General features: G+C 33.5%; 5 protein-coding genes and 1 long non-coding RNA gene across 17 annotated transcripts; 3 read left to right on the top strand and 3 right to left on the bottom strand.

Annotated features, from left to right (window-relative positions):
- The first annotated feature begins 702 nt into the window (after positions 1-702).
- Positions 703-5,188, top strand: LOC112801273 (uncharacterized). 6 transcript variants are annotated; one of them, XM_025843916.3, is made up of 9 exons: positions 703-1,296; positions 2,500-2,591; positions 2,810-2,913; positions 3,155-3,330; positions 3,475-3,577; positions 3,651-3,695; positions 3,778-3,886; positions 4,062-4,353; positions 4,792-5,188. In XM_025843916.3, exons 4-9 carry the CDS (start codon positions 3,283-3,285, stop codon positions 4,990-4,992), a joined length of 798 nt encoding a protein of 265 aa, XP_025699701.1. In that variant the 5' UTR covers positions 703-1,296; positions 2,500-2,591; positions 2,810-2,913; positions 3,155-3,282; the 3' UTR covers positions 4,993-5,188. The 6 variants fall into 6 exon arrangements, with proteins under 6 accessions (XP_025699701.1, XP_072093237.1, XP_025699703.1 ...); XM_072237136.1 differs by having other exon boundaries at positions 764-1,296; positions 2,482-2,591; positions 3,189-3,330; XM_025843918.3 differs by having other exon boundaries at positions 909-1,296; positions 3,189-3,330.
- A 367-nt stretch (positions 5,189-5,555) lies between these two features.
- LOC112801272 (uncharacterized) lies at positions 5,556-7,579 on the top strand. The gene has a single exon (XM_025843915.3). The coding sequence runs from the start codon at positions 6,970-6,972 to the stop codon at positions 7,468-7,470; it is 501 nt and encodes a 166-aa protein (XP_025699700.1). The 5' UTR covers positions 5,556-6,969; the 3' UTR covers positions 7,471-7,579.
- A 1,085-nt stretch (positions 7,580-8,664) lies between these two features.
- Positions 8,665-11,299, bottom strand: LOC112801271 (uncharacterized). 2 transcript variants are annotated; one of them, XM_072237135.1, is made up of 4 exons: positions 10,593-11,299; positions 9,534-10,093; positions 9,373-9,448; positions 8,665-9,254 (listed from the first exon to the last, which is right to left on the bottom strand). In XM_072237135.1, exons 1-4 carry the CDS (start codon positions 10,942-10,944, stop codon positions 8,830-8,832), a joined length of 1,413 nt encoding a protein of 470 aa, XP_072093236.1. In that variant the 5' UTR covers positions 10,945-11,299; the 3' UTR covers positions 8,665-8,829. The 2 variants fall into 2 exon arrangements, with proteins under 2 accessions (XP_072093236.1, XP_025699699.3); XM_025843914.3 differs by having other exon boundaries at positions 9,373-9,439; positions 10,593-11,210.
- Positions 11,300-12,138: 839 nt separating this feature from the next.
- On the bottom strand, positions 12,139-14,444 carry LOC112801270 (uncharacterized). 3 transcript variants are annotated; one of them, XR_011881651.1, is made up of 5 exons: positions 14,109-14,444; positions 13,949-14,040; positions 13,744-13,855; positions 12,967-13,045; positions 12,139-12,823 (listed from the first exon to the last, which is right to left on the bottom strand). XR_011881651.1 is itself a non-coding variant. In XM_072236521.1 (4 exons), the coding sequence occupies exons 1-3, from the start codon at positions 14,329-14,331 to the stop codon at positions 13,790-13,792; spliced, it is 381 nt and encodes a 126-aa protein (XP_072092622.1). In that variant the 5' UTR covers positions 14,332-14,444; the 3' UTR covers positions 12,139-12,674; positions 13,744-13,789. The 3 variants fall into 3 exon arrangements, 1 of the variants encoding a protein (XP_072092622.1); XR_011881652.1 differs by having other exon boundaries at positions 12,139-12,674; XM_072236521.1 differs by lacking the exon at positions 12,967-13,045 and having other exon boundaries at positions 12,139-12,674.
- Positions 14,445-17,318: 2,874 nt separating this feature from the next.
- Positions 17,319-18,165, top strand: LOC112801268 (glyoxylase I 4). The gene is made up of 3 exons (XM_025843908.3): positions 17,319-17,550; positions 17,619-17,852; positions 17,925-18,165. Exons 1-3 carry the CDS (start codon positions 17,467-17,469, stop codon positions 18,039-18,041), a joined length of 435 nt encoding a protein of 144 aa, XP_025699693.1. The 5' UTR covers positions 17,319-17,466; the 3' UTR covers positions 18,042-18,165.
- Positions 18,166-18,348: 183 nt separating this feature from the next.
- On the bottom strand, positions 18,349-22,928 carry LOC112801269 (uncharacterized). Of its 4 annotated transcripts, none has more exons than XR_003201861.3 (8): positions 22,825-22,928; positions 21,642-21,915; positions 21,263-21,305; positions 20,772-20,802; positions 20,229-20,430; positions 19,709-19,902; positions 18,714-18,802; positions 18,349-18,608 (listed from the first exon to the last, which is right to left on the bottom strand). It is a non-coding gene; the product is annotated as an uncharacterized lncRNA (long non-coding RNA). The 4 variants fall into 4 exon arrangements; XR_003201862.2 differs by having other exon boundaries at positions 18,349-18,632; positions 21,642-21,988; positions 22,825-22,920; XR_003201857.3 differs by having other exon boundaries at positions 21,642-21,988; positions 22,825-22,920.
- Positions 22,929-23,459: the final 531 nt, after the last annotated feature.

The raw sequence follows: 23,459 nt of genomic DNA, 5'->3' as shown, positions 1-23,459 counted from the left end.
CGATACTGCAGAGCACATTCGAGGTATGGAAAGTCGAAGAGTTTTCTCTAACATGTAATTATCAGTTATCTTTTCCCCACATAATTTTATTCGTGAGGTGATTTGAAACATTACTAAATTTTATGGATTTAAAATCCTGTAGACGCGAGTCCATTCATATCGGGATTGAAGAAGTATCACCGTTTTTTGATGATTATACCTTTTTTCAAAATCTTTCCATATATCTGCAAGATCTTTTAATGTGAAATATTCATTTTTCAATCCTTCGTCAAGATGACGATAAAGGAAGATCATGACTTTGATTTTATCCTTCTAAGATGCATTATTTTCAGTCTTAATGGTATCTCCAATATCCATTGAATCAGGATGGATTTGAGTATCTAGTATCCATGATAAATAGTTGTTTCCAAATATATCAAGGGCATTAAATTCAAAATAAAAAAGTTTCGACAAAATAAAAATTTGTTACGTGATTCTTTCTGATTTGATCAAAGTCCCGTACTGAAAACGTGTTGTAAAATAAATAAAAAAATACACTAAATATAAAATAAAAATATATAAATAAAAAACTTTAATATTAAAGTTCACCAATATTATTATATATATATATATATATATATATATATATATATATATATTGCAACTCAAAAACTTGCCTCAACTTATACTCTATTTATACATGTGTAATATTAACTTTTTAAATTTTGAAAAAACTTGCGTCGTCTTCTATTCAATGTTTATACCGTACAAAAAGCATTTGATTGGAGGGACAAAATTATGTGGAATAGATACTTAATAGACATTCATATTGTAACAAAAAATACATAAGGTGTATATTGTTTGCAATTTTAAAAAATCAAATTATTTTTTAAGACTAATTAATTAATCTGTAATCAAAATTTCTAGATACTTAATTGTCACTTAAAAATACTCAACAACGAATTAATCAACCTCGCCAAACTTTGCACGAAATTTTCCCAGAAGCACTGTAACCCGCCGTAACCCCTTCCTCTCTACGATGACTACCCGAACCCATTCTTCCCACTACCACTCTTCGCTAGCTCTCCTTCTCTGACCCCTCACTGTCCCACGCAACCCCTTCCTCTCACTCTTCATCACTCGTCGCTGGCTCTGCCTCTCTCCCTCTCCGCCGTAATTGAAGCCTCACTCTGTGATCTAGCACTCTCTCAATCCCCACTCTCCCAAACCCTCACTCATCGCTGCCTCTCCCTCTCTCAACCCTCTCTGCCGCATCCCTCACCTCAATCGCGTTCAGCTCCCTCCCTGGAAAAAAAGGTTAAGCTCTTTTCACGGTTTTTCAATTGTTTCAGCATTTTTTTTATATTAATAATAACTGTGGTTTTCTTGTTCAAATTCATGCGTGGTTTCACGATTTCATTGTTTTTTAGGGTTCAATTGTTGGTAGATAGTAGTTGTCTGTTGTTAACTTGTTATGGATTGGTGAGATTAGTCCATTTTAGTGGGTCGGTTGAATTAGATTCTGGATGGTCCTTTGCTTCGGGTTGAATTTTTGTGTTGTGTTTTTTTTTTTTCGTTTTTTTCTTTTGTTTCGTCTTTTTTTTTTCTAAGTTAAATGCTGTGAATTTTGTTATTTGTTGAAAACTGCGTTTCCTGCTCTTGAGTGTATATTGTGTGTCATTGGCATTAATGGAGCATGGATACAAATACAATAGCTGTGAAGTTATTAAAATGTTTACAATTGTGGATTGCTTTTAGAAATTGCTGATAGATTGCTTTTACAATATGTCAGCGGGATAATGAGTGATGTCTTTTAGAATTTTGGTGTGATGGTTTTGTTGAATCATGTCATTTTAATGCCATGATCACTGCAAGGCTTGTGCATCTAGAATTTATGATGATCTGGTTGTTGATTACCTTATACTTTTTGTCCCTACAAATGCTATTAACTTATGACATATGTTGATGATATTTGGTATCTTGATTCTTGAATGAACTGATGGATAAATGTTAAAAGTTACAATTGTAATTATATTGAGCACATGAACTTTAATTTTGAATAGCTTCTATTGCAATGTTGGTTAGTAACTTGTACTAAAGTTTACTTTTGAATTGCTGAATTTTGATTTCCAAGTGTGTGCTGTACATACCTTGGACATTCTTTTGGAATATTGCAGTTTAGAGCTGGATGAAGTTGAATACCTATAGTTTCTGTTTGGTAAAACTGGATGAAATTGAACACCTATAGTTTTTGTTTGGTTTGTGAAATTTTTCCATGTTTTCATTTTCATAGATCTCTAATTTTAAAATTATGTGAAAGAAAAAGTAAAAATAAAATACATGAAAATTCTAAAAACAGATAAGATTGAAATTGAAAACACAAGCCATGCTTTTGATAAGCATAGATCACAGTAAAGCTTATTTTCATTTCAGCTTTTGATAAGCATACATCATTCTACCCATAATATAAACTAACAATTATTTTATTTCATCTTTTGATAGTTCTTTGTTTACTTACAGCTCAGAAACAAGTAAAAGGCAAGAGATACACGAGACTGGTACTAGATTAGTAGATTTGGTGATCTTGCGGTTCCTCCAAATCATCCTGCTATGTAAGATTTTATTGTTATTTTTGTTTTAATGGAGATTTTTTGAACTCAAAGTTTGCTATTCTATCTAGATGAAGTTTGTTGAACCCAAAAAGTTTGCTATTCATGCTAAGTCAAAGGATACCCAAAAAATTTCTTTGTTGTTGATTTTGTGTCTAATGTGAGTGTCTCTGGAAATTCGGTAATTGTTTAAACGGAATTGCATTCACTTATTTTGATAGTTCTTTGTTCGCTGCTGCCACCACACCTCTCATTCTGCTGCTGTGGTACTGCTCCGCTGCTATTCTGCCTAGCCATCTGCTGCATTCACTTATTTTCCCAGCAGGTTAATGACTCATCAGCTGCTTATTTTTATTTTTGTCCTTGTTTAGATTGAGCCTTGTACGTAAATTAAAGGAAATAATGTTACATCAAATATTATTGGGCTTTCTGGCTTAAAATATTCTGACAATACAAAATGTTCTTTTTTAACTTTTCTTAACAAGTTGATCAAACCACTAATTATTTTTTTCTAAAAATTTAGATCACAAAATTGTTACTAATTTTTTATTTTTCTTTAATATCAGCTTATTGACAGTTCTCTGTTCACTTCCGCACCAGCTGATCCTCTTTTATTCTGCTGCTTTGCTGCTGAGACGCTGCTCTGCTGCTATACTTAGCCATTTGCCTAGAGTTATCAACCAATCTGTGGCTAATGCCGGACCCCTTAGTAGATCTCGAACAGGCTCTTCACCTCAAAAGGGTACCTCTTTCTCTATATCCCGTTTTGGCTTTGGTTGTGAAAAATGTTAGTTAAATTAGGTTTTTTTCTCTTAGGCAGATCGCAGGGGGTATTCAGAATTCTTTGTTGTTGATGATATCTGCATTAATGCCTTGTTTCCACTAGGAAAAATTGACAGCTGAGGAGGCAAATTTTCTTGTATCATATAGATACAAAGCTCTGAATGAATTCGCTACTGCATTTGCTGGGGGTGCTGCTACCTGGGCAGGTCAGTCACACATGGGAATTTGTTCTTTCTCGAAGATGCATTCTTCCTCACTTTGTCTATTCCTTTATTGCAGCAACTTGGAAGCTCTGGAAACCATTTCGAGTCTACCTTTCAGCAGGTACAAGAAACCATCTCGTTGTAATTTTATCTAATAAGGCCTTTGTACCTTCTGCTTGTTTCATGTCTTGTAAACTTTGCAGGAGCAGGAGCTTTCTCAGGGATGTGGATGTTTTGGAGATCCTGGTATTCTTCTATAGATCAGATTCTTTCCATGGATGGCAGTATATTACAGAAGGAGTTAGCAAATATGTCGGTCTTCTCATCTCATTTAATGAACTATTTTTGTTTCTGCTATAAGCTTCTATTTGTATTACATTCTCTGGTATTCCTTAGTTGACATTATTGTTTTGCATTCCTATTCTGTAGAGAAAAGGCATCCTGTGCGTTTTCCCATTCATAAGTTGTGTTTGTTGCTTAATGACAGATTGCTAACAAAGTACCCGACTGATACTTATCCACTTCTAAAGCCAATTATGTCAAAGCACTTCTATGTAGAGAGGATTTTTGATGATTCAACCCCCAATACAGCCAAGTTAAGATGGCGATACCGGAATTTCTATAGTGATAATGCAGTCCATGGTCACAGGGCACACGATAATGATTCTAATGCTAAAACCGAAGGCGACTCTCCCAATGGTTCACATAATGATTCACGAGGAGATTCCAAAACTGTCAATGGCAGCAAAAGTCCAAATCTTGAGGCAAGACGTATTTTTGTAAGTATTACTAGACTTCCTTGCCCCTGTTCTCTAATTAAATACTAGAGATACAACTTAACAACTAAAGATTAAGGACAAGAGTTGAATAATAAAGATGATGCCATAGCTTTGGAATGGTGGTCTTTACTATCAAATGTGCATCATATCCCCAAGCATAGTAATAAATATGTTGGTGAGGCCGAATTCGCTTTAACTCTGCTTCAAAAGCTCGAGAAAGAAGCCAATGGAGACCAACTTCCTTTTTGCATTAGTAATGTGGTCCATGGAAAAACCTTTGAGCTTTAGTAATCTTTCAAACTTGATTAGTGCCTATTGCAAATATAGAGTTCAGAAATTAGTGTAAACAATAGTTGCTATATCAACATATCATCTAGGCAATTATCAAAACCAGATTAGGATGAATCTTTTGGGTTTAAGATCAATTATTATTTTCAGATATTGCAGGCAAAAGCTGTTCTTGATACCATGACAGAGCTAGACCCTCTTGATAGTCTTTTTGATGATGGTTCGCCCCAGGAGGAGATTCACCATCCCAACTCCCCCGACAAACCATCAGGAACACATAATCGAAGCCACAGAAGATCTCGCCGTAGGCGTCGTATGCGTAATCATGAAGACCTTTCAAAGATGGATTGATCGATATTTTCCTTTGCCTCTAGAATATTGCGTAGGGCTAAAGACAACAAAGATGGATTGTCTCTTTCATGGAACTAAGCCTCTAATTTTGCTGGTTGTTCTTGTCACCTTTTGGGACATAACTGTTTTCTATATAAAAATAAAATTTAACTCTTCATAGCTGTTTCTTATATAAAAATAAAATTTAAGTCTTCAATGCTGTGTCTGTCTGAGGAGACTCGATAACAAATTATCAGAGTTTGAGCATATTTACTTATTGTTTTCTATGATATTACATAACAGAAATTATTTTTAATATGAAAATAGAGATGATATTTTGGTTGAATATTGACATTTGGAATGTATTACAGTATTGTGAAAATTATTTAACACGTCCCTCACGTGTTGGCTAGGATGTTATCACGTGTAATTTTCTTTATATGAAAAAGACTATTGGATAATGAATTGTAGAATTTGATTTTGATGCAAGTCACATTTTAAAGTGTGGTTAAACAAATATATTTATGAGATGTTTTGGACATCTTTATTGGAGTAGGTGTTAATAAATTATCAGAATGTTTTTTTTTTTTTTTACTAAAGATAGAAAAATTTGAACTTACAACTTCTAAGTGAGTATGGAGAGACTATGCTATTTGAGCTATAGTTCGTTGGCAAATTATCACAATGTTATTACTTTTTATATGTTAAAAATAAATCCTCAGAATTTTTATGATGTTAATATAATCTGCTTACTCATATGAGCAACAATTTATATGGCATACTCGTACAGATAAATTCTATGATAAGTTTTAACTAGATTTTTGTTTCGTATAATAGTATGTTATAATATCTTTGTACTAGATATAAGTTTAATGTCCTCAACAGATTTAATTGAATTTTAAATAAATTTGGTAAAATATAGTTTCATTATCATTATATGTAAAAAGACATTGTTGGTGTTGGTAAAGAGAGTGTTACACGGACACCAGAGTTAGGCTGGATATGACACGGAAGGTAGTAACTTCTGTCCATTTCCCATTGATGAAGGGATGCCCTACAATCAGCGTACCACACTAAGCGAAAATGAAAGATAAAATTACCTTCTTAATAATCTTTTGGAGGAAGGATCATGACACCTTCCCCCTCTGTCTTCGTCTTATTGAATTTGCATGGGTTAAGAAGTCAAAAACCATCGTTTTCACTTTTAAACATCACTTGAACATAACTAGTAAAGCCATGCAGTTAAGGTGCAGGCCTGCAGGGGGTTCGACGCATGCATGAACTAATCTCATCATAAATATTAAATAATCATTCATGCATTGTTCGTCCTCATAAATCATGATTAATTTTTTTTACTTGTTTGTGTAATCTATTTCTTCTACCATATAAATATGTAATGGTTGATATAGACAAGTTGGGTTTTATTCTACTGAGTAATCACTTCAACAAAATCGTATTTTTCTATTTTAATTTCTAAAAACATAAATCGAAAAGAATGTCTCACCACTAGTGCATTTCATGGCCTGTATTGTTTTAAATTTAATTGGCTATGAATTTGCTTTTCTCCTTAATTACTTTTTTTTTATTTTTTCAGTATTTATAGACACGTGGCCTCATTATTTAACACTAGACAAGAAAATGAAAACCAACATTTTAAATTTTTAATAATAGGAAAAAGATGAACCCAAACAGAAACAAAAAAACTAAAATTAAATCACGAAAAAAAAAATTAACTAGAACAAAAAGAAGGCATCATCTTTGTGTGTGTGAATTTGAACCCATCTATATAACAGGAGAAAGAAAAGAAGAGAACTAGAAATAACAGAAAAGCATGGGAGTAAATAAGAAGAAGTAGAAGGGCAATATGGAAAATGGTGGGAATGTTTATCTTATTCTTGGCAGCAAAAACACAAAATAAAGCAGAGATTCTCCATATCTACATACAAACAAATAAAAAAGGTAAATAAGAAGCAGCTTCTTCTTCATCAGACGAATACGATGACAAGGAAACGCAGCATCAGCATCCAATACGAAATCATGAACACGAACCCTCTCTCGGAGGCAGAGTTGCTCCTCGCTCTCACTCCCTCCGATTCCAAGAAGCTCAGGAGGCTCCCTCACGTGTTCAGCAAGGTGCTCCAGCTCCCACTCAGCTCCGATGCTGACGTGTCCGTTGAGGAATGGCCACACTGCTTCCGATTCGTGGCCGACGCACCGGCAGGCATCGCTACTGTTGAAGCTTCCACCTTCCACCTGCACCCTGGGATTACCAAGCTTGTCGTCAGGGATTCTCAAACTGATTTCACGGAATTGTCCTTTGATGAGTTCGACCTCCACCTTGACGTGTGGCGGTTTCGACTACCAGAATCCACGTGTCCGGAGATGGCCACTGCTATCTTGCTTGATGGACAGCTCATCGTTACGGTGCCCAAACATCAACGTGGTGTTGATGACAATAGAGCCATGGTGGATGCTGGAACATTTGTGCTTGTAAACTGATTATTGGTACTTATTAGTTTGCTTTTGTTGCTTTAAGAATCAACACCTGTTTTTTTTTTTTTTCATTTTCGCATGCTGGTAAAAATAAGAACCATATCTTTCTCCATTACTTTTACTTATGTGATGTTGATTAGTTAACGATTGTGATTTTATGGAGATGGCTGGTACGTGGGAATTATGTGGTTTCATATTTTTATTGAAATTAGCACTGCCTACTACACCTATTTGTTAGTTGCTGTGGTTATCACATTAGCATTACTCCTTTGGAGTTGTGCTAGAGCTAAAAGAACCCAATGTTCATTATTGGGGATAGTAATAAACTTCCACTATGCTACATATATACCAAAACAACGATGCTAGGAACCAACTCTATATAAGCCAAGAATGTAAATCAGAGGCATCGGTGACTTTAACCAGATGTTGTTATTAATAGGCACATGGATATGATTTCTATGTTTCATGTGTTACGCATTAATAAAACATAATTAATTATATGGAACTAACTAATTAATGATCAAAGGATCTGTTCCGTGATTCTCTCCTATCACTAGCGTATCTTCCCTCATATTTTAAACGTGGTCAACAATAATTTAAAAAACAAATTAAATTATAAATTAATAAAATTAATTATAATTAATTATGTTATTCCATTTTTGGCTGATTATTAGTTGGTTCCATATACTTTTCCATACCCAAATCAACCACCAAAGTCAGCTACTATTATAAAATACACATTGAAATATAAATTCATATTAAAAATAAATTAAACTATACATATATTTATACATAAATACATTGGTAGCTAATTTTAATATACAAATAACATTATTAAACTATGAGGAATGCTAAAAGGGTCATCAGAATTTATTGGTTATGAGTTAGCCATCAATATTTAAAAATATGGGATAAAATATGTGATTAGATTACTAGACTAAAAAATTAAATTAATAACTAATAAGGGTCAAAAACAATAAATTCTAATGATCTCATAGCATTTCTCATAAACTATTAATAATCAAAATATTAAAAAAATGAATTCATAGTATATCGGTTATATTAGTTATTGTTTTGATGAAAAAAAAAAAAGAAAAAATATAAGGTATTGCTTGTGAAAATTTGTTTCCCGCAATACGAGAGGATGTGATCTTTTAATCTTAGGCTTCAACAATCTCAACCGAAAATGATATTGCTACATTATGGAGGAAAAGAGTATATCGTTTTATTTCAACATCACTTGAATTACAGATCTAATCTAACAAAGCATCCAAATGCCACCTGATTTTACTCGGAAAAAGGCCAGATTGGTGGCTCAATGATACAAAGACTAATAGAAAAATTCAAATTAGAAAATTTACAAGTTTAATCTGTAATTTCTACATCAAAGTGTTCCTTTAAAATATCTTTGGATGTCTTACCAAAACCATTGGCTATCTTCTTCAGAACTTCAAATTTAGCCACTTCCTCTCCAATTTGCTCCTTTCTTTTTCTGATAGCATGGGACAAGAGATACGAATTAGATGAATTCTTACCTTCGTATTCAGACTTTTCGAGGTCTAATTGCTGATATAAATTTTGTAAATAAGTCTTGTGTGATTGGAGTTTCTCTTCTGCTAATTTGTACTCAAACTCCTGAGACTTTTTGAGAGCATAGAGAACTTGATCAACTTCCGCCTCAAATTTTAAAGACTGAGATAGACAATCATAGGATTCCTCCCCTGTTCTAACATTTGATGGGCTTCCATGAACGGTAGCTTCCATTACATCACCGTCATGATCTGATAAGCCTGTTTATAGATTACCAAAAGAAAACATAGATGACACAACTACTGCTACGGTGGCAGGGAAATGAAAGAAGCTGCCAGCCAGTGCTTTGACAATGAATTAATGGGAAAAGATTCTTACCGGTAGAATAAGCAGTAAGAGAGTCATCAGGCATCCACGTATCTTCACGATTAGTCCCACACTTGAGCTGATGCAACTATTCAATTGGTCACGAGCTTTTACAAAGTGTTAAAGGATGACAAGGAAGATAATTAGTATCTCTTTCACCAAAGAGTCATTACCTTTGAGATGGCTAATTCAATATGTCTTAGCAACTCCTTTGCATCGGCCTTTTGTGAACCACGTAAGATACAAGCACCAAGATTCAAAATCTTTCTCCGAATTTCATCGTCCGAATCAATAGTGTCACACGTTTGGAGAAGCTTATTAACATAAGAAATTAGATCAGTCCTCACGTCACACCTTCGGCAATGGTACTCTGAATCTAACCCAATACTTCTTCCAACAGTGCCAGCCAAGCGTGCTCGAAGAGCACATTCCATGTGAGCAACATGACCACAGACACCCTCGTCGTTCTTTACTTGGCACTTGATGAAACTATATCCACCATAAGCCGAACTAACCATTTTGCTACAAAGAATGCAGCAACAATCACGGCAAAAACCAGGCTCAGAACAGCAAATATCGCACGACATGGCTGGCAAATATTTTTCTACTTCTTCCAATATTAGGCTAGTACACTTCTTATTCCCAGCCTTACATCTAACAGCTTCAGTATCAGAATCTGACTGTTCAGCTGGGATCTGCTTAAGAGGCACAGCAGCTATAGGCAACATATTGCCTACAGTGTAGAACATCAGGAGAAAAACATAGTAATTTACAGTATAAACTTTTCAACTGGCGCCAGTGCCAAAGGTAAGAGAAAGAAAAGAAAGAAGAAAAGCATCATTTCATAACTAAGAGGAAATGGAATCCAATAGATTTTGTATAATTGTGCGGATTACCAATCAGTTTATCACACACAATGTTCCAATGATGTAGCAAAAATAGAACATCATTCATCACATGAAAAAATAATCCACCTAATAACGATGAAGAAGTCCATCTTTATTATTTAGTTTTTTGCAATCTTACGTCCTTTCTTCGTTCAAATTAAGAATCATCAGTTAAATGTGAGGAAGATAATTCAGCAAATATCTGAATCCCGTTCACCTTTACACATGTTAATATTGCAGAATCACAAAACTTGATCCACTAGAGTGCTCGTGGATGAACTCAATAAAATGCAAAGCAATATATAAAAAACGAGAGAAAGAGAGCAGGAAAAAGGAAGAAGAGACCGTTTGTTGAAGGATAAGGAACGGCAGGGATTCTCCAGGTGAAGGAAGAGAAGAAGGCACCGAGATCAGCTTCGGGGAAATTAGCTTTGAGGTATCGCTCAACGGCAAGCTTGCTGGCGAAGATGTGCTGCTTGCGAGCGGATCCTGAATGGTTGTTGAGACGTTCCGGCAAGTACAGGTAGCGATCCTGAAAGTATCCGGCGGGCGTGATCCTCCTCCCCGTCCTCCATCCCCAGTTGTCCCCTTTCTGTGGCCAGTTCTCTGGCGCATATGGCGAGCCTTCACCGGATTCTTCTGGCGCCACCGGCCGATTGTTGAAAGAACCATTTTCTGCTTTTCCATTCTCATTCATCTTACCCTCTTTCTTGCTCGTTAGGGTTTATGGTTTCAGTCAGCTGAGAATTCTATTAAAGGAATATGATTCAGTAAACGGATAAAATGAGTAATTTGGAGTATTGATTAATAAAAGCGTTTGTTACTTGTTAGTTGAGAATGAGATGAGTGAGAGTGCAAAGTACAAAATTAAAATAGGGTTTTCTTTCCAAATCTTAACAGTAACATGCGAAAAATGGTGCTGCCAAGGTCAAAACTCAACAAATTGCAAAACCCAAGGCAAACAAAAGTAGTAAGTGTGTTTGGAAAGTTCTTAATGGGATGAAATTTAATTAAATTCCAAAACGAATCGAACTAATTCTTAAATTTGGAACATAAAGAATTAAATGAAAACAAATAGTTAAAGTATATGTAATATTTATTACTATGTTATCCTTGATAAAAAAGAGAAATGAGTATATTTAAAAAATTCAATTATGTCAAGGTTAATTTAGATCTTTTAACTTTAAGTTCAAATTGCATTAGATTGGATTTGCAAATCAGACATATTTTGGTTTGATTTATTTTTGACTTGAAGATGAGAATTAAAATTCTCAAAAGAGTTTAAATCAATTTATTTTTATGTTTTAAAGCAAGAAAAAAAAATTAATTCTAATGAGAGTTCTAATTCTAATTCTCAAAAAATTCGAACAAAGTGGATTTGAGAGTTTTATTACGGATAAAAACGGGTATTCCATTTATTTTATATCTTTTAACTAATAATCTAAATATAAAAAATATGAACATATTAGTGCTATTTTTTCCTCACCCGCAATACACGATTAAAAGTTTTCTAAAAATTCAATGCAAAATTTGTTTGCCACTCATGCAGAGTTTGTTACCATTGACAGGACAAAAATTACCAATAAGAGAAAAAAACTCAATCACTAGTCACAACACAAGTACTGCTTTATTAAATACATATCTTATGCTCTCTATTCATTTGTGTGTCAGGGTAGACAATTAGAAAATGCACAAAAGCAACAGAAGAAATTAAGAAAAATTTAAATTTAACTTACTTATATTATGTAATATATTCTTTCGTTTTATGACGTCAATATGATATATGTTTATTTGAACAAATGATTCCAGAATTTTTTGAGTGACTGTAGAGTCATTCTTACATTGAATTTGGAAGATTATCTGTGTTACTTTTAGTATTTTGTAGCTGTAATTTATGCAGGGAAAGAACTTCTTACATAAAAGATATAGATAACAAAGTAATCACTCTTGCATATTCTTTTACATATATCAAATATAGTAGTCATCGGGATGGGAACCTCTAGAAGAGTATGATAAAATGTTAACCCCTTTATAAACTGATGAACCTTTCTTGTGCTTGGTTTCAACCTCTCCCATGTTGAACAATTGCTGGAATTGAGTTTGCAATCATTGCTTTAGCAGATTTCAGCTCCACTTTTCTAATGATGGATGGTTTCAAGGGCACGACAAATCTCTCTTCTTTTTAACTGAAGTTGCATGATTTGATCATCCATTGATTGTGTGTCTGAGCTACTTTGTCCTCCTCTTGTTCTCTGAATCTTTTTTGAGACAAGAAACCTTAAGCTTCTTTGCCTCAAGTTCTGCTAAGAATTTCTCTTCCACTTCAATGTTGACTATGGCCTCCTTGAAAGCCTCACTCACTAATGAAATTTCCTTCGCCAACTTCAACTTTATCAGGTGATCAACACTGAATGCAGGGTTAAGTCCCTGCAATTCACTAATTCAGCATCAAAGGTCTAAATCAACCATGTGAGATTCATTCCCCTTTTAAGACACTCCTTGTTGTAGAAACACTTCAGCAATAGAATAGTCAAATGAGAGTGACCATCCATTTCTTCCCATTCAAGTAACAAAATCTTACATGTGCATAAAAGAAAAAGTAGTATGTTTGAGACTTTCCTGTTGTTTTCACTAAAGTGAGAAAAAGTGAAGAATGGTTTGCGACTGAATATTATATCTGAAACTGAAGAATGAAGAATGGATAAGGTGAAAGCTTTACCTGGTGGGAATGTTGGAGGTGGTCTTGGAAGCCATGGATGTTAACAGCAAAGCACAAGTGAGTGTATTGCTTGGTTGGACTTCACACGACAAGGAAAGGGATGAAATGAAACAGGCAAAGGTGGAGAAATGGATGAGATGAAAGAATAAAAAAGGAGAGAGAGAATTTGTAACCAATTAAATAATGGTAAAGGTTTCAATTCGCTGACAATCTTAAAGCATCAATTGTGCTTCTTTGCACAAGTTCTTTGAAGCTGCTCTCTTTCTAGTTCTCTAAAGTATTAAAACAAAAACAACCACACGCAATTTTGCAAGAAAAGATTGGCAGTTTGCACAATCTGGATTCCATTCCACAAACCAAGATAACTATGATTGCCTCTTAATTGGGCAGCATGACATAGTAAAATTATCTAGTAATTCCATTCAATTTCCTTAAATACTGCATGGTTCTTTTTCCAGTAAGGTTAAACACTGCTCTCTCATACGAGAACTTTGATATCTATTCCACGATAGAATCCTATGACTAGACACAATTGCTATCTATCAACAGAGAAGCATATCCTGCAATGTGCAGAAATCATATGACCTGTTCTCTTGCAAAATTGAACGAAAGTAATATATATGTCACCTTGAAAGTCAATTTTCCCGTTTTAGTGAACATGGCAATAGATCAAACACCAAGACATGGAAATAAATGAAGAAACTTGTGCAAAATATTAAACTTTTCCCTTGTTTACCAGAAAAAGAGACTAATTGAGCAATAAGACTTAGGATTTACCGTTTATAGCACAGAATAGCCACCTATGACTGAGTATAATGCTGTTTCAGATATGAAGAGATGACTGTCGTAACAAGTATTCTTCATGGATACCCACCAACTGTTCTGCTACCTGCTTCCATCAATGAAAACAACAACACAGTTCCAATCACAAACATGCAGCAGGGAAATTAAAGCTGCAAATAGAAGAAATAAATATCCATACCTCTTCAATACTGCCATCTTCTATCTCTGTGTTAAATGTAAGCAACATGCATTCATGGAGCAGATTTTCCAAATCTTCAACAGGAGCGGGTGCTGCAGAAAAAAATTATTAAAGGCATATAGTAAATCGAAAATTGAATGGATGAATGAAGAAATGATACCATAGGATTTGGATAAGGAAGAGAAAAGATGAGAAGCAAGGTGGTGGGATTTCTGGAGGGAGTCAGAGCCACCCCATTGGTTGTTGACGGCCATTTGAAGGGCATGCCAGCCAGAGAGAAGCATAAGGATACCCTCATTCAGGAAAGTAGTCGCACATTCTTGTTTCTGCTGTTGCTTTGCCTCTGTTCTTGTTTCTGTTCCCCGTTTCATGGAATCCATCATAACAAGCTCCTCTAATGTGTGTTGGAAGAAGGAAAGATCATTCAAACAACACACACAGAAGAAAGAGAAAGGTGCGTGGGAGAACAAATTCAAAAGACAGAGAAAGTCTTGTATAAATGTATGATGAAGGAATGCCATTGTTTCTTCCTTGTTAGCTATATGTGGAAGGGAAAAAAACAATTCATATATTTTTATTTTGTTTCTTCTGTTATAATATTTGTATTGCCGTTTTCTTCGTGAATCGAACACTAAGGAAAGCTTCGTTACTCCGATAAACATATGCGTATAATGCCACGAACTTTAAGGATGAAAATTTAGAGATGAATGAAGGTAAAGATCATTATATTATCATTTACTTATTAACATTAAAAGCATATTTTTTTCTCCTTAATTATTACTCACATATATAGTAAATCATTATTCCTTTTCTCTAACTCAGTGCTTTTAACTTTTAAATATTTTTTAGTTATATAAGGCATAAAAAATCATCAAATATTGGTGATGTACTTTTCTAAATGGAATAATCGTTCAAATAATATATACCCTGAAATTTTAATTATATATTTAAACTTACTCCACTAAACTATTTCATGAATACACAAAGGTAATTGATAGATGTAAGATGCTATACTAAAGTTTGGTTTGTTAATTTTTTTTAAAAAAGATGTTTGTATTTTTTTATATTGTATTTGGTAAATCAAAAAAATTACGTGCTTATATTTATAGCTTTTAAAAGATAAAAATATTTTTAAGGATAAATAAAGTGGAACTTTTTAAATATGATTTGTGCTTTTTTTTATTAAATTTTGATGGATGAAGGTTAATGATATTTGTTGAATTTTCTAAAATAATTTATTATTCTGAGTTGTTAGTTTTTTGAAACAATATTATAGCAGATTTTTAAAATAATATTATTGTTGATTTTCTGAAATAATAATTCAATATTGATGGTTAATTTAAATTATTCTATTAAATGTTTCTACTGAGTTAATTTTGTCTAAATTAATTTTATTGATGGCAGTGGTATATTTATTCCATCATGCTTCCGCCAATAGACTTATGAATGAATGCTTGGATGTAGATATGATCATATGAAGTTGCCTTTGTTCCCTTTCATATAGGTGAAAACTCAGGTGAAGTCGACTTTGAAGTTGATATCTAAGAGCCGTTAGATAAAAATTTAGTTAAATCACTCAAATCATTTAACAGCTCTCAGGTATCAACTTTACGTTAAGTCGACACCTGAATTTCCACCTATATATGGTTCACATCTCACTCCTATAGTCCTATGTTTCTGTTTTAGGTTGTGCTAAAAGCTTCAGGCCTTCAACCATCTCCAAATGTCGATTATTAGTTTCATAACTTAACTGCTTAAATAATCCACGAAAATTGTGGTATATGCTTGATTGAATTTGTTAAGTTGTCCCCAGTCTTTGGCAAATACAAATAATGTTCACGCATAGGATGGAGTTAAACAAGAATTTAACCTTTGTTTGACACATGCATGCGTGATAAGATCAGTATTACATTAGTATGAAAAAATACTTAATTTGGTTTTTTAATTTGTATCCAAAGTCTTAATTTAGTCTCTAAATTTTTAATTGTCTTTATTTAATCTTCAAACTTTACGAATGTAACTTATGTTAATTTTTGGGATAATTTTTGAGACACAAACATTAATAAAATACTCACGTAAACAGCCAGATGCCACTTTAAACTCTGTAAGATGACATCGTTCTTGTTTTGACACTCAAATAGCACAAAAAAAATTTTAAATGTATTTATTGAAACTTTTTTTTCTAAAATAAATGATTTGGTGTCATTTTTGAGTTATTTAAGCGTCAAAACTAAAACAATATTTTACAAATTCTAGTGTGACATTTGATTGTTTAGTCACCATTAATATTTTTGTGTCAAAAATTATTCTAAGAACTAATACGAGTCACATTTATAAAAGAAAACTAAAAAAGATAATTAAAATTTTAAAAATTAAATTAAAACTCGTGTCCAAATTCAAGAATCAAATTAAGTATTAACTTAATTGTTTGCCTTATTTATAAGCTCTTAGTCTCTTACACCTCATGTTATAAGTTTCACTGTAGCAGAATATTCTCTGATGTATTCCTGCAAATTTGAGATACAATTTTATGTTGCCCGTTATAATGCTCATTACATATCATGTTATAATGCTCATTATTAATGAAATGAAATGAACCACCTCATGCAAAAATTTAACAGAATCTGTGATCCAACAAATACTTCTAACTTCTAATCCTGAATGTATTGTTGGTTTGTTGTTGATGTGATTAGAAATATTGAGTTTGTGTTCAATACTTAGTTGTTGTTGATTAAAAATTAATTAGAATTTTTTTTTTAAATTTTGAAATTCGAACAATAAAAAAGTATATTATTTAGTTCAAAACTTCTTCGTTCATAAATTTTGATGTTTTTGAATTTGTTTATAAATTTCTAATAATAAACTATAAATAAGTTATTGTGTAAAATTATAAAACTTTTGAATTTTATTAGTTTAAAAATTATTTAATTAAAATATTTAAAATTATATATTAAATTTTTAATAATTTTATTTTATATTTAATTAAAATAAGTTCAATCACACCGATTTTATTCTCACAACTTTGATAAAAATTTTATCAAACCAAGTCTATTCATAGCGCTTCTAATTAAATTTACATACAAAAAAATGAATAATATTTTTTTTACTCAATCATACTAAGTATACATTAAAATCAGTTATAAAAATTAGTTATCAAATAAAATATACATAAAAAATGAGTTAAATTACACATATATTTTTATACAAATAAAATACATAATAACTGATTTTAATATACAAATAATATTTTTTATTTTTTTTATATTTATTTTTTATTTAACTTAATTTTTATTTTTTTACTAAAAAGTCTTTGGGCTTAATATTTTTTACTTTTATGAAATACAATTTTTTTATATTAAAATAAAGTTTTAATCTAACCTAATCTTTTGGATCTAGAAGGCGAGCGAATTGTCCATGCGGTGCATTTGTTAGCAATTGTAATTGTGTGGGAGCTAAGAAAGAAAACGGTACACGTATTTTAGCAAGTATAATCCGAAGCAGAAGCAGCAGAAGAAGAAATGGCGGCAGCTGAAGGAGTGAGCCTAAATCATATCTCTCGAGAGTCCTCTGACGTTAGGCGCCTCGCCAATTTCTACCAACAGGTTAGCCGCTTCCTTCGTCTCTTCAATTACCAAGTCATTAGCAATCTGTAATTAACTTTACGGTGCAGATACTTGGGTTCGAGCAAGTGGAGACCCCCAACTTCGGAGACTTCGAGGTTATATGGCTCCGCCTCCCATCATCTTCTATATACATCCATCTCATCGAGCGCGACCCAACCACCTCCCTCCCCGAGGGTCCATGGAGCGCCAGCTCTCCTGTCGCTGATCCCAAGAATCTCCCCAGAGGCCACCATATCTGCTTCTCCGTCTCCAACTTCGATTCCTTTCTCAACACCCTCAAGGTTTCCTTTTTACTTATTTATGTTATGCCTTTTGTTTCATTTTATTGAAACTTATCGTTTTGATATGTGCAGGACAAGGGTATCGAGACCTTTCAGAAATCCCTACCAAATGGCAAGATCAAGCAAGTTTTCTTTTTCGATCCAGATGGTAACGGTTTGGAGGTTGCAAGCCAGGAACAAGATTCCTAATTACTAGTATGTTTCTATGTATAACTATGAATCTATGATATGACGTATTGTGTTTGTGCCTTATCGTTTAACAACACTTGTAATCATGACCAATTTATATTATGCATGCGAGTTTCCAATCAAAGGCATTGATCAACACCCTAATACATCCTCTGCCAATTGCTAGCTTGAGTTCTTCTATCGCTTTTGTCATAACTTTTGGATTGCACAGTAATTCAATCGATGTAAATTTTACACTCTAGTAAGAATTGTTACAAACCTTACTTAAACCTGGACAAGCGAATTAGCAAGTGAATTTTTACGAGTGTGATGGTGAATTGGTGATTATCAAAATAAATCGAATATTGAAAGAATTCGTCACTGTCTCGGGTGATTTACAAAGAATTTATAGATATAGTACAACTTTCTCGAGAATGAACATAACAAACAGGTTGCAGCAGTTACTGCTGGACTGCTGGTCACTTGGACTAGTGGCTTCTGTTGAATACTTTATACAACAACAAATGCAGGTCCTCCAATACTTGAAGAGTGGTATCATAACATCTTAATAGCTTCGCTTCGCAGCACCTGGGCGGGAGAGGGGTAATGAAACTAAAAAGTTATAAGAAACTCAGCACAATGATATGATAAAATCATCTCTGCTCGTTAAAGACATCATTGATTCATTTCTACCTTGAGCAATCCAACCATACTGGTTCTCGCACTAAACAGATTCAAAAACTAATTAGTCTCAGGATCGGATATTTATTCCCATTCCATAACTGCAAACAAGCCACAAAAACAGTATTTAGAGGAAAACGGAAAAGTCAAAATCATGGAACTGCAATCTGAAAAGAAAGTTGAGAACTTGAGTAATAAGAAAGTTGAAGAATGATAAGAAAGACAGGGTAACCATTCACGAAACAAGTAGTGTGAAATAAATAAATAAATAAATATAGGAATGTTTCTGAGAGGGGGTCCATGATTAATAAGAATGAAAGGGAAAAAGGTAAAAGAAAAGCGAAGAATGAACTAGTGTTGGAATTGAAGGAGGAGGCTCAGATTCGCCTTTTGTCAGACAAGAAATGGGGGAAGGCATGCATGCATGGCTGCATCAACAGGCAGACAGACACTACACTGAGTCACCTTGCCACCACACACACCTCTCAACTCCCCAACTCATATGTCTGTTCCAATTGAAGAGATCATCATCACTGCCCCGTCATAATAAGAAGAAGAAGAAGAAAAAGTAGTACTATATATATATATATGATATGATTCCAAGCAGAAGCAGAAGCACATGCAATAACATAACGTTGAACGGAAAGAGAGAGAGAGAGAGAAAGAGCGAGGAAATCATTGCGTGTGAATTTTGTTCTTCTTGTTGTTGTTGTTTGTTGTTGCTGCTTGTAGGTTGGGAAACGGAAAGAGGGGAAGTAATCATAGGCATTGAGAAGTCAAGCCTCATACTTAAACTAATGATAGGAGTCAAAGGAGGCTCAGGTTGGCATTCACACTAAGAGGGGCAATCCGACGAACAAGATGGCTGCGTCAACAAAAACAACGCCTCGCCACCATACTCGTCCTCACTCACCACTCAATGCTTAAATGCTCAACAATCATCATCACTGCCTCATTCTATCACAACATATCATCAGATCACAATCAAATCAAAAGGAGATGTATACCTGGGTTGCGTTTACTCACTTGCCACCGCCTCGCAGGGCACCTTTCAACCCTAATTAGCTTCACCGTTCCCCTTCTCTTCCTTCAGCAGCTCACCTTTTAATCCTTTTTCTCTTTTCGGGTCAATACTAACTAATTCTGTGTACTGGCCCAAAAATCATGGACCCTGTTTTCTATCCAGCTAATTTTGGGTTTTCTGAAAAAAAAAAAAATTCAAAGCAAACCATAAAAAGTGGTTTTTTATGTTACATTATTAATAAAATTTAGATTTAATTATTCTACATAGATCTTTATAGTTTTATCGAATTTTTAATTAAATCTCTATATTTTTTTTTCAATTGAATTCTTATATTATGTAAATTTTTTTCAATTTAATTCCTATCTTAATAAAAAATTTGAGATAACAGAATATTCTTTTAAAAAATAAATATTCTCACTATTAAAATTGAAAACCTAATTAAAGACATCTCTGTATTTCGAAAATTTTAAAATAACCCTTGACATTTTGTCCCACACTCACACCTTGTCCTAAGTTCTTCAATGAGCTCCCGTTCAATGCGTCTCCCCCAGTCGGTCTCCGTCGCGTTCTTGTTGTCCCTCGCGGGCTCATCGGCCTTTGCCTCGTCCGTGTAACCCGGGTGTGCTCCACTGCTCGCGTCTCCCTGCGCCGCTCATCCGTTTCTCCTTGTTTTCTGAACTGTTGCTCGTGGTCCACACTTTGCCTCTGTAACAATAGGTGATAATTTTTTTTAAGGTTGATTCTTTAATGTTATTGGTGTGAATTTTATTGTTGATTATGTTATGAGCTGATTATAAATAAATATGATAGTAGTTAAATTGAAATATTGAATTGGCATATGAATTAGTTTGGCAAATTATTTGGTAAATTATGAATTTTGTTGATTGTTGATGTTATAATAATGCTGGTTTACTAGGGTTTTTTTTTCTCTCTTTTGATGTAGTAATAGAAATTTGGATTTAACCATAAACCTATATCACGGTGAAAATTGTTATGATACAGGCCACTGTCTATAGTATTTGGGGGAATGGTGTTGGAAGACTTACAGTTTGAGTTCGATGAATCGATGAATGGAATCTGCAAGAAATAGTTATTGAGTTAAAGAAGTTAGGGTGGTTATGGTAAAATATAGTACAGTAAACCAGGTTGCCAATTGAATTCAGGTCGTAGAGAGTTGATGAGTAATGAAAATACAATTAGAATGGATAAGTTATTAGTGACACAAACGGTTAAGCATTGCTTGGTGTATGTTGTTGATAGATATCGAGAAAGTAATGGTGTTGAGATAACTTCAAATCATAAGAATTATGTGCCAACTTGAAGATGAGAACAATGACAATAATTTAATAAAAGTAGAGGTTAAAGGTGAGGATAAATTTGATGATAGTATTAATGATGGAGATCATGAAGACCATTTTGATTTTGAAGTTGAAGATGAAAATGATAGTAGAGCAAATTCTTGGGAGTGAGGGAGAGGAGGGTTAATAGCTCATTAAATCAAAGATGATAATAGCTCAAATTTTTAGCTCAGTCTCACCTTTTTTGGTGAGTTACGCCAGTGGATCCAACGAATTTCAGTTCTGTTTGTCATTTCTAGTTATAACAGGTCAACTTAATGCAAAATTAATATATACAAATTTGTAAATATTATATACTAAAGTAATAACATTTTATTTTCAAAAATTAAATTTAACAAATATTATATTATATTTATATTAAAATAAATTATTTTAAAATAAAAATAATACTATGTAATATAAAAAAATATTAATTAAAATATAAAAATATAATATAATATTACTAATTTCACTTTAAAAAATTATTTGATTCAGACAAGTTAACTCAAGACATAACCTAAACTTAATTTAAAAATAATATGAAATAAAAATGACAAACCAAAAACAGGCCAAATATACCTTGAGTCTGGGTGGGCCGGTCTTGAACATTAAATTAGTTGAACTTTATTTTATAGTTAAATTCATTAATAAATTTTATAAACTCGTCATGCTATACATATTTTCTAACTATGGTAGTTAAAAAATATATATAGCATGATGTCTTTGTGGTGTATATTGATGAATATTAACTATAAAATTGTCTTTTTGTGCAATCCAACCATACGGGTTCTCGCACTAAACAAATTCAAAAACTAATTAGTCTCAGGATCGGATATTTATTCCCATTCCACAACTGCAAACAAGCCACACAAAAAAAGTATTTAGAGGAAAACGGAAAAGTCAAAATCCTGGAACTGCACTGCAATCTGAAAAGAAAGTTGAGAACTTGATCAAAGAGTAATGGTTGAAGAATAATAAAAAAGACAGGGTAACCATTCACGAGAAAAGTAGTGTGAAATAAATAAATAAATATAGAAATGTTTTTAGGTGGGTGTCCATGATTAATAAGAATGAAAGGGAAAAAGGAAAAGGAAAAACACTGAAGAATGAACTAGTGTTGGAATTGAAGGAGGAGGCTCAGATTCGCCTTGTGTCAGACAAGAAATGGGGGAAGGCATGCATGCATGGCTGCATCAACAGGCAGGCAGACACTACACTGAGTCACCTTGCCACCACACACACCTCTCAACCCCCCAACTCATATGTCTGTTCCAATTGAAGAGATCATCATCACTGCCCCGTCATAATAAGAAGAAGAAGAAGAAAAAGAAGTAGTTCCATATATATATATATGATATGATTCCAAGTAGAAGAAGCAGAAGCAGAAGCACATGCAATAACACTAACGTTGAACGGAAAGAGAGAGAGAAAGAGAGAAAGAGCGAGGAAATTATTGCATGTGAATTTTGTTCTTGTTCTTGTTGTTTGTTGATGCTTGTAGGCTGGGAAACGGGGAGAGGGGAAGTAATCATAGGCATTGAGAAGTCAAGCCTCATACTTAAACTAATCACAGGAGTCAAAGGAGGCTCAGGTTGGCATTCACACTGACGAACAAGATGGCTGCGTCAACAAAAACAACGCCTCGCCACCATGCTCGTCCTCACTCACCACTCAATGCTCAAATGCACAACAATCATCATCACTGCCTCATTCTATCACAACATATCATCAGATCACAATCAAATCAAGAGGAGATGTATACCTGCTTTGCCTTTACTCACTCGCCACGGCTCCATAAGTCGCAGGACGCAGGGCACCTTTCAACCCTAATTAGTTTCATCGTTGGCCTTCTCTTCCAATTTCAGCTCTAGCTCACCTTTTAACTCCTTTTTCTTTTCGGGCCAATGCTAACCAATTCTGTGTACCGGCCCAAAAATCATGGATCCTGTTTTTTATCCAGTTAATTTTGGATTTTAAAAAAAAAAATTCAAAACAAACTATAAAAAGTGGTTTATTTTTTTACTTGACAAAACGAACAATATTCCATGATTAATAAAATTTAGATTTAATTGTTCTGTAGATATTTATAATTTTATCGAATTTTTAATTAAGTTTCTATATTTTTTTAATTGAGTTCTTATACCATATAATTATTTTTAATTTAGTTTTTATTTTGACAAAAACGTTTGAGATAACAGAATATTTTATTTAAAAAAACGAATATTCTCACCATTGGAGTTGGAGTTCAAGTTACTCACTCAAATTAAAGATACTATTAGAGAACATGTTTTATTAAATAGAAGATTAGATATATCAAGAATGATAAACTTGGTAAGATATAGAGTGGGTTGGAGAAGAAAGAAAAAAAAAGTATAAATAGATGACATTTGCATCTAA

This window comes from Arachis hypogaea, chromosome 5 (genome assembly GCF_003086295.3).
Source record: "Arachis hypogaea cultivar Tifrunner chromosome 5, arahy.Tifrunner.gnm2.J5K5, whole genome shotgun sequence".
In the NCBI taxonomy this organism is placed as follows: Eukaryota; Viridiplantae; Streptophyta; class Magnoliopsida; order Fabales; family Fabaceae; genus Arachis; species Arachis hypogaea.
The sequence above is the reverse complement of the archived record's forward strand: the minus strand, read 5'-3'. Positions and strand labels throughout refer to the sequence as shown.

Bases quoted from the DNA above. Each gene is read 5' to 3' on its own strand.
- LOC112801270 (XM_072236521.1), bottom strand. From the start codon at position 14,331: ATGATGGATTCCATGAAACGGGGAACAGAAACAAGAACAGAGGCAAAG. The intron at 14,041-14,108 runs GTATCATTTCTT...TTTTTTCTGCAG, and splicing joins TTCCTTATCCAAATCCTATG to CACCCGCTCCTGTTGAAGAT. The intron at 13,856-13,948 runs GTATGGATATTT...TGATGGAAGCAG, and splicing joins AAGATGGCAGTATTGAAGAG to GTAGCAGAACAGTTGGTGGG.
- LOC112801268 (XM_025843908.3), top strand. From the start codon at position 17,467: ATGGCGGCAGCTGAAGGAGTGAGCCTAAATCATATCTCTCGAGAGTCC. The intron at 17,551-17,618 runs GTTAGCCGCTTC...TTTACGGTGCAG, and splicing joins TCGCCAATTTCTACCAACAG to ATACTTGGGTTCGAGCAAGT. The intron at 17,853-17,924 runs GTTTCCTTTTTA...TGATATGTGCAG, and splicing joins CCTTTCTCAACACCCTCAAG to GACAAGGGTATCGAGACCTT.
- LOC112801272 (XM_025843915.3), top strand. From the start codon at position 6,970: ATGACAAGGAAACGCAGCATCAGCATCCAATACGAAATCATGAACACG.
- LOC112801273 (XM_025843916.3), top strand. From the start codon at position 3,283: ATGCCGGACCCCTTAGTAGATCTCGAACAGGCTCTTCACCTCAAAAGG. The intron at 3,696-3,777 runs GTACAAGAAACC...TAAACTTTGCAG, and splicing joins TCGAGTCTACCTTTCAGCAG to GAGCAGGAGCTTTCTCAGGG. The intron at 3,887-4,061 runs GTCGGTCTTCTC...GCTTAATGACAG, and splicing joins CAGAAGGAGTTAGCAAATAT to ATTGCTAACAAAGTACCCGA.
- LOC112801271 (XM_072237135.1), bottom strand. From the start codon at position 10,944: ATGAATGAGAATGGAAAAGCAGAAAATGGTTCTTTCAACAATCGGCCG. The intron at 9,449-9,533 runs GTAATGACTCTT...CCAATTGAATAG, and splicing joins TTGAATTAGCCATCTCAAAG to TTGCATCAGCTCAAGTGTGG. The intron at 9,255-9,372 runs GTAAGAATCTTT...ATCTATAAACAG, and splicing joins TCTTACTGCTTATTCTACCG to GCTTATCAGATCATGACGGT.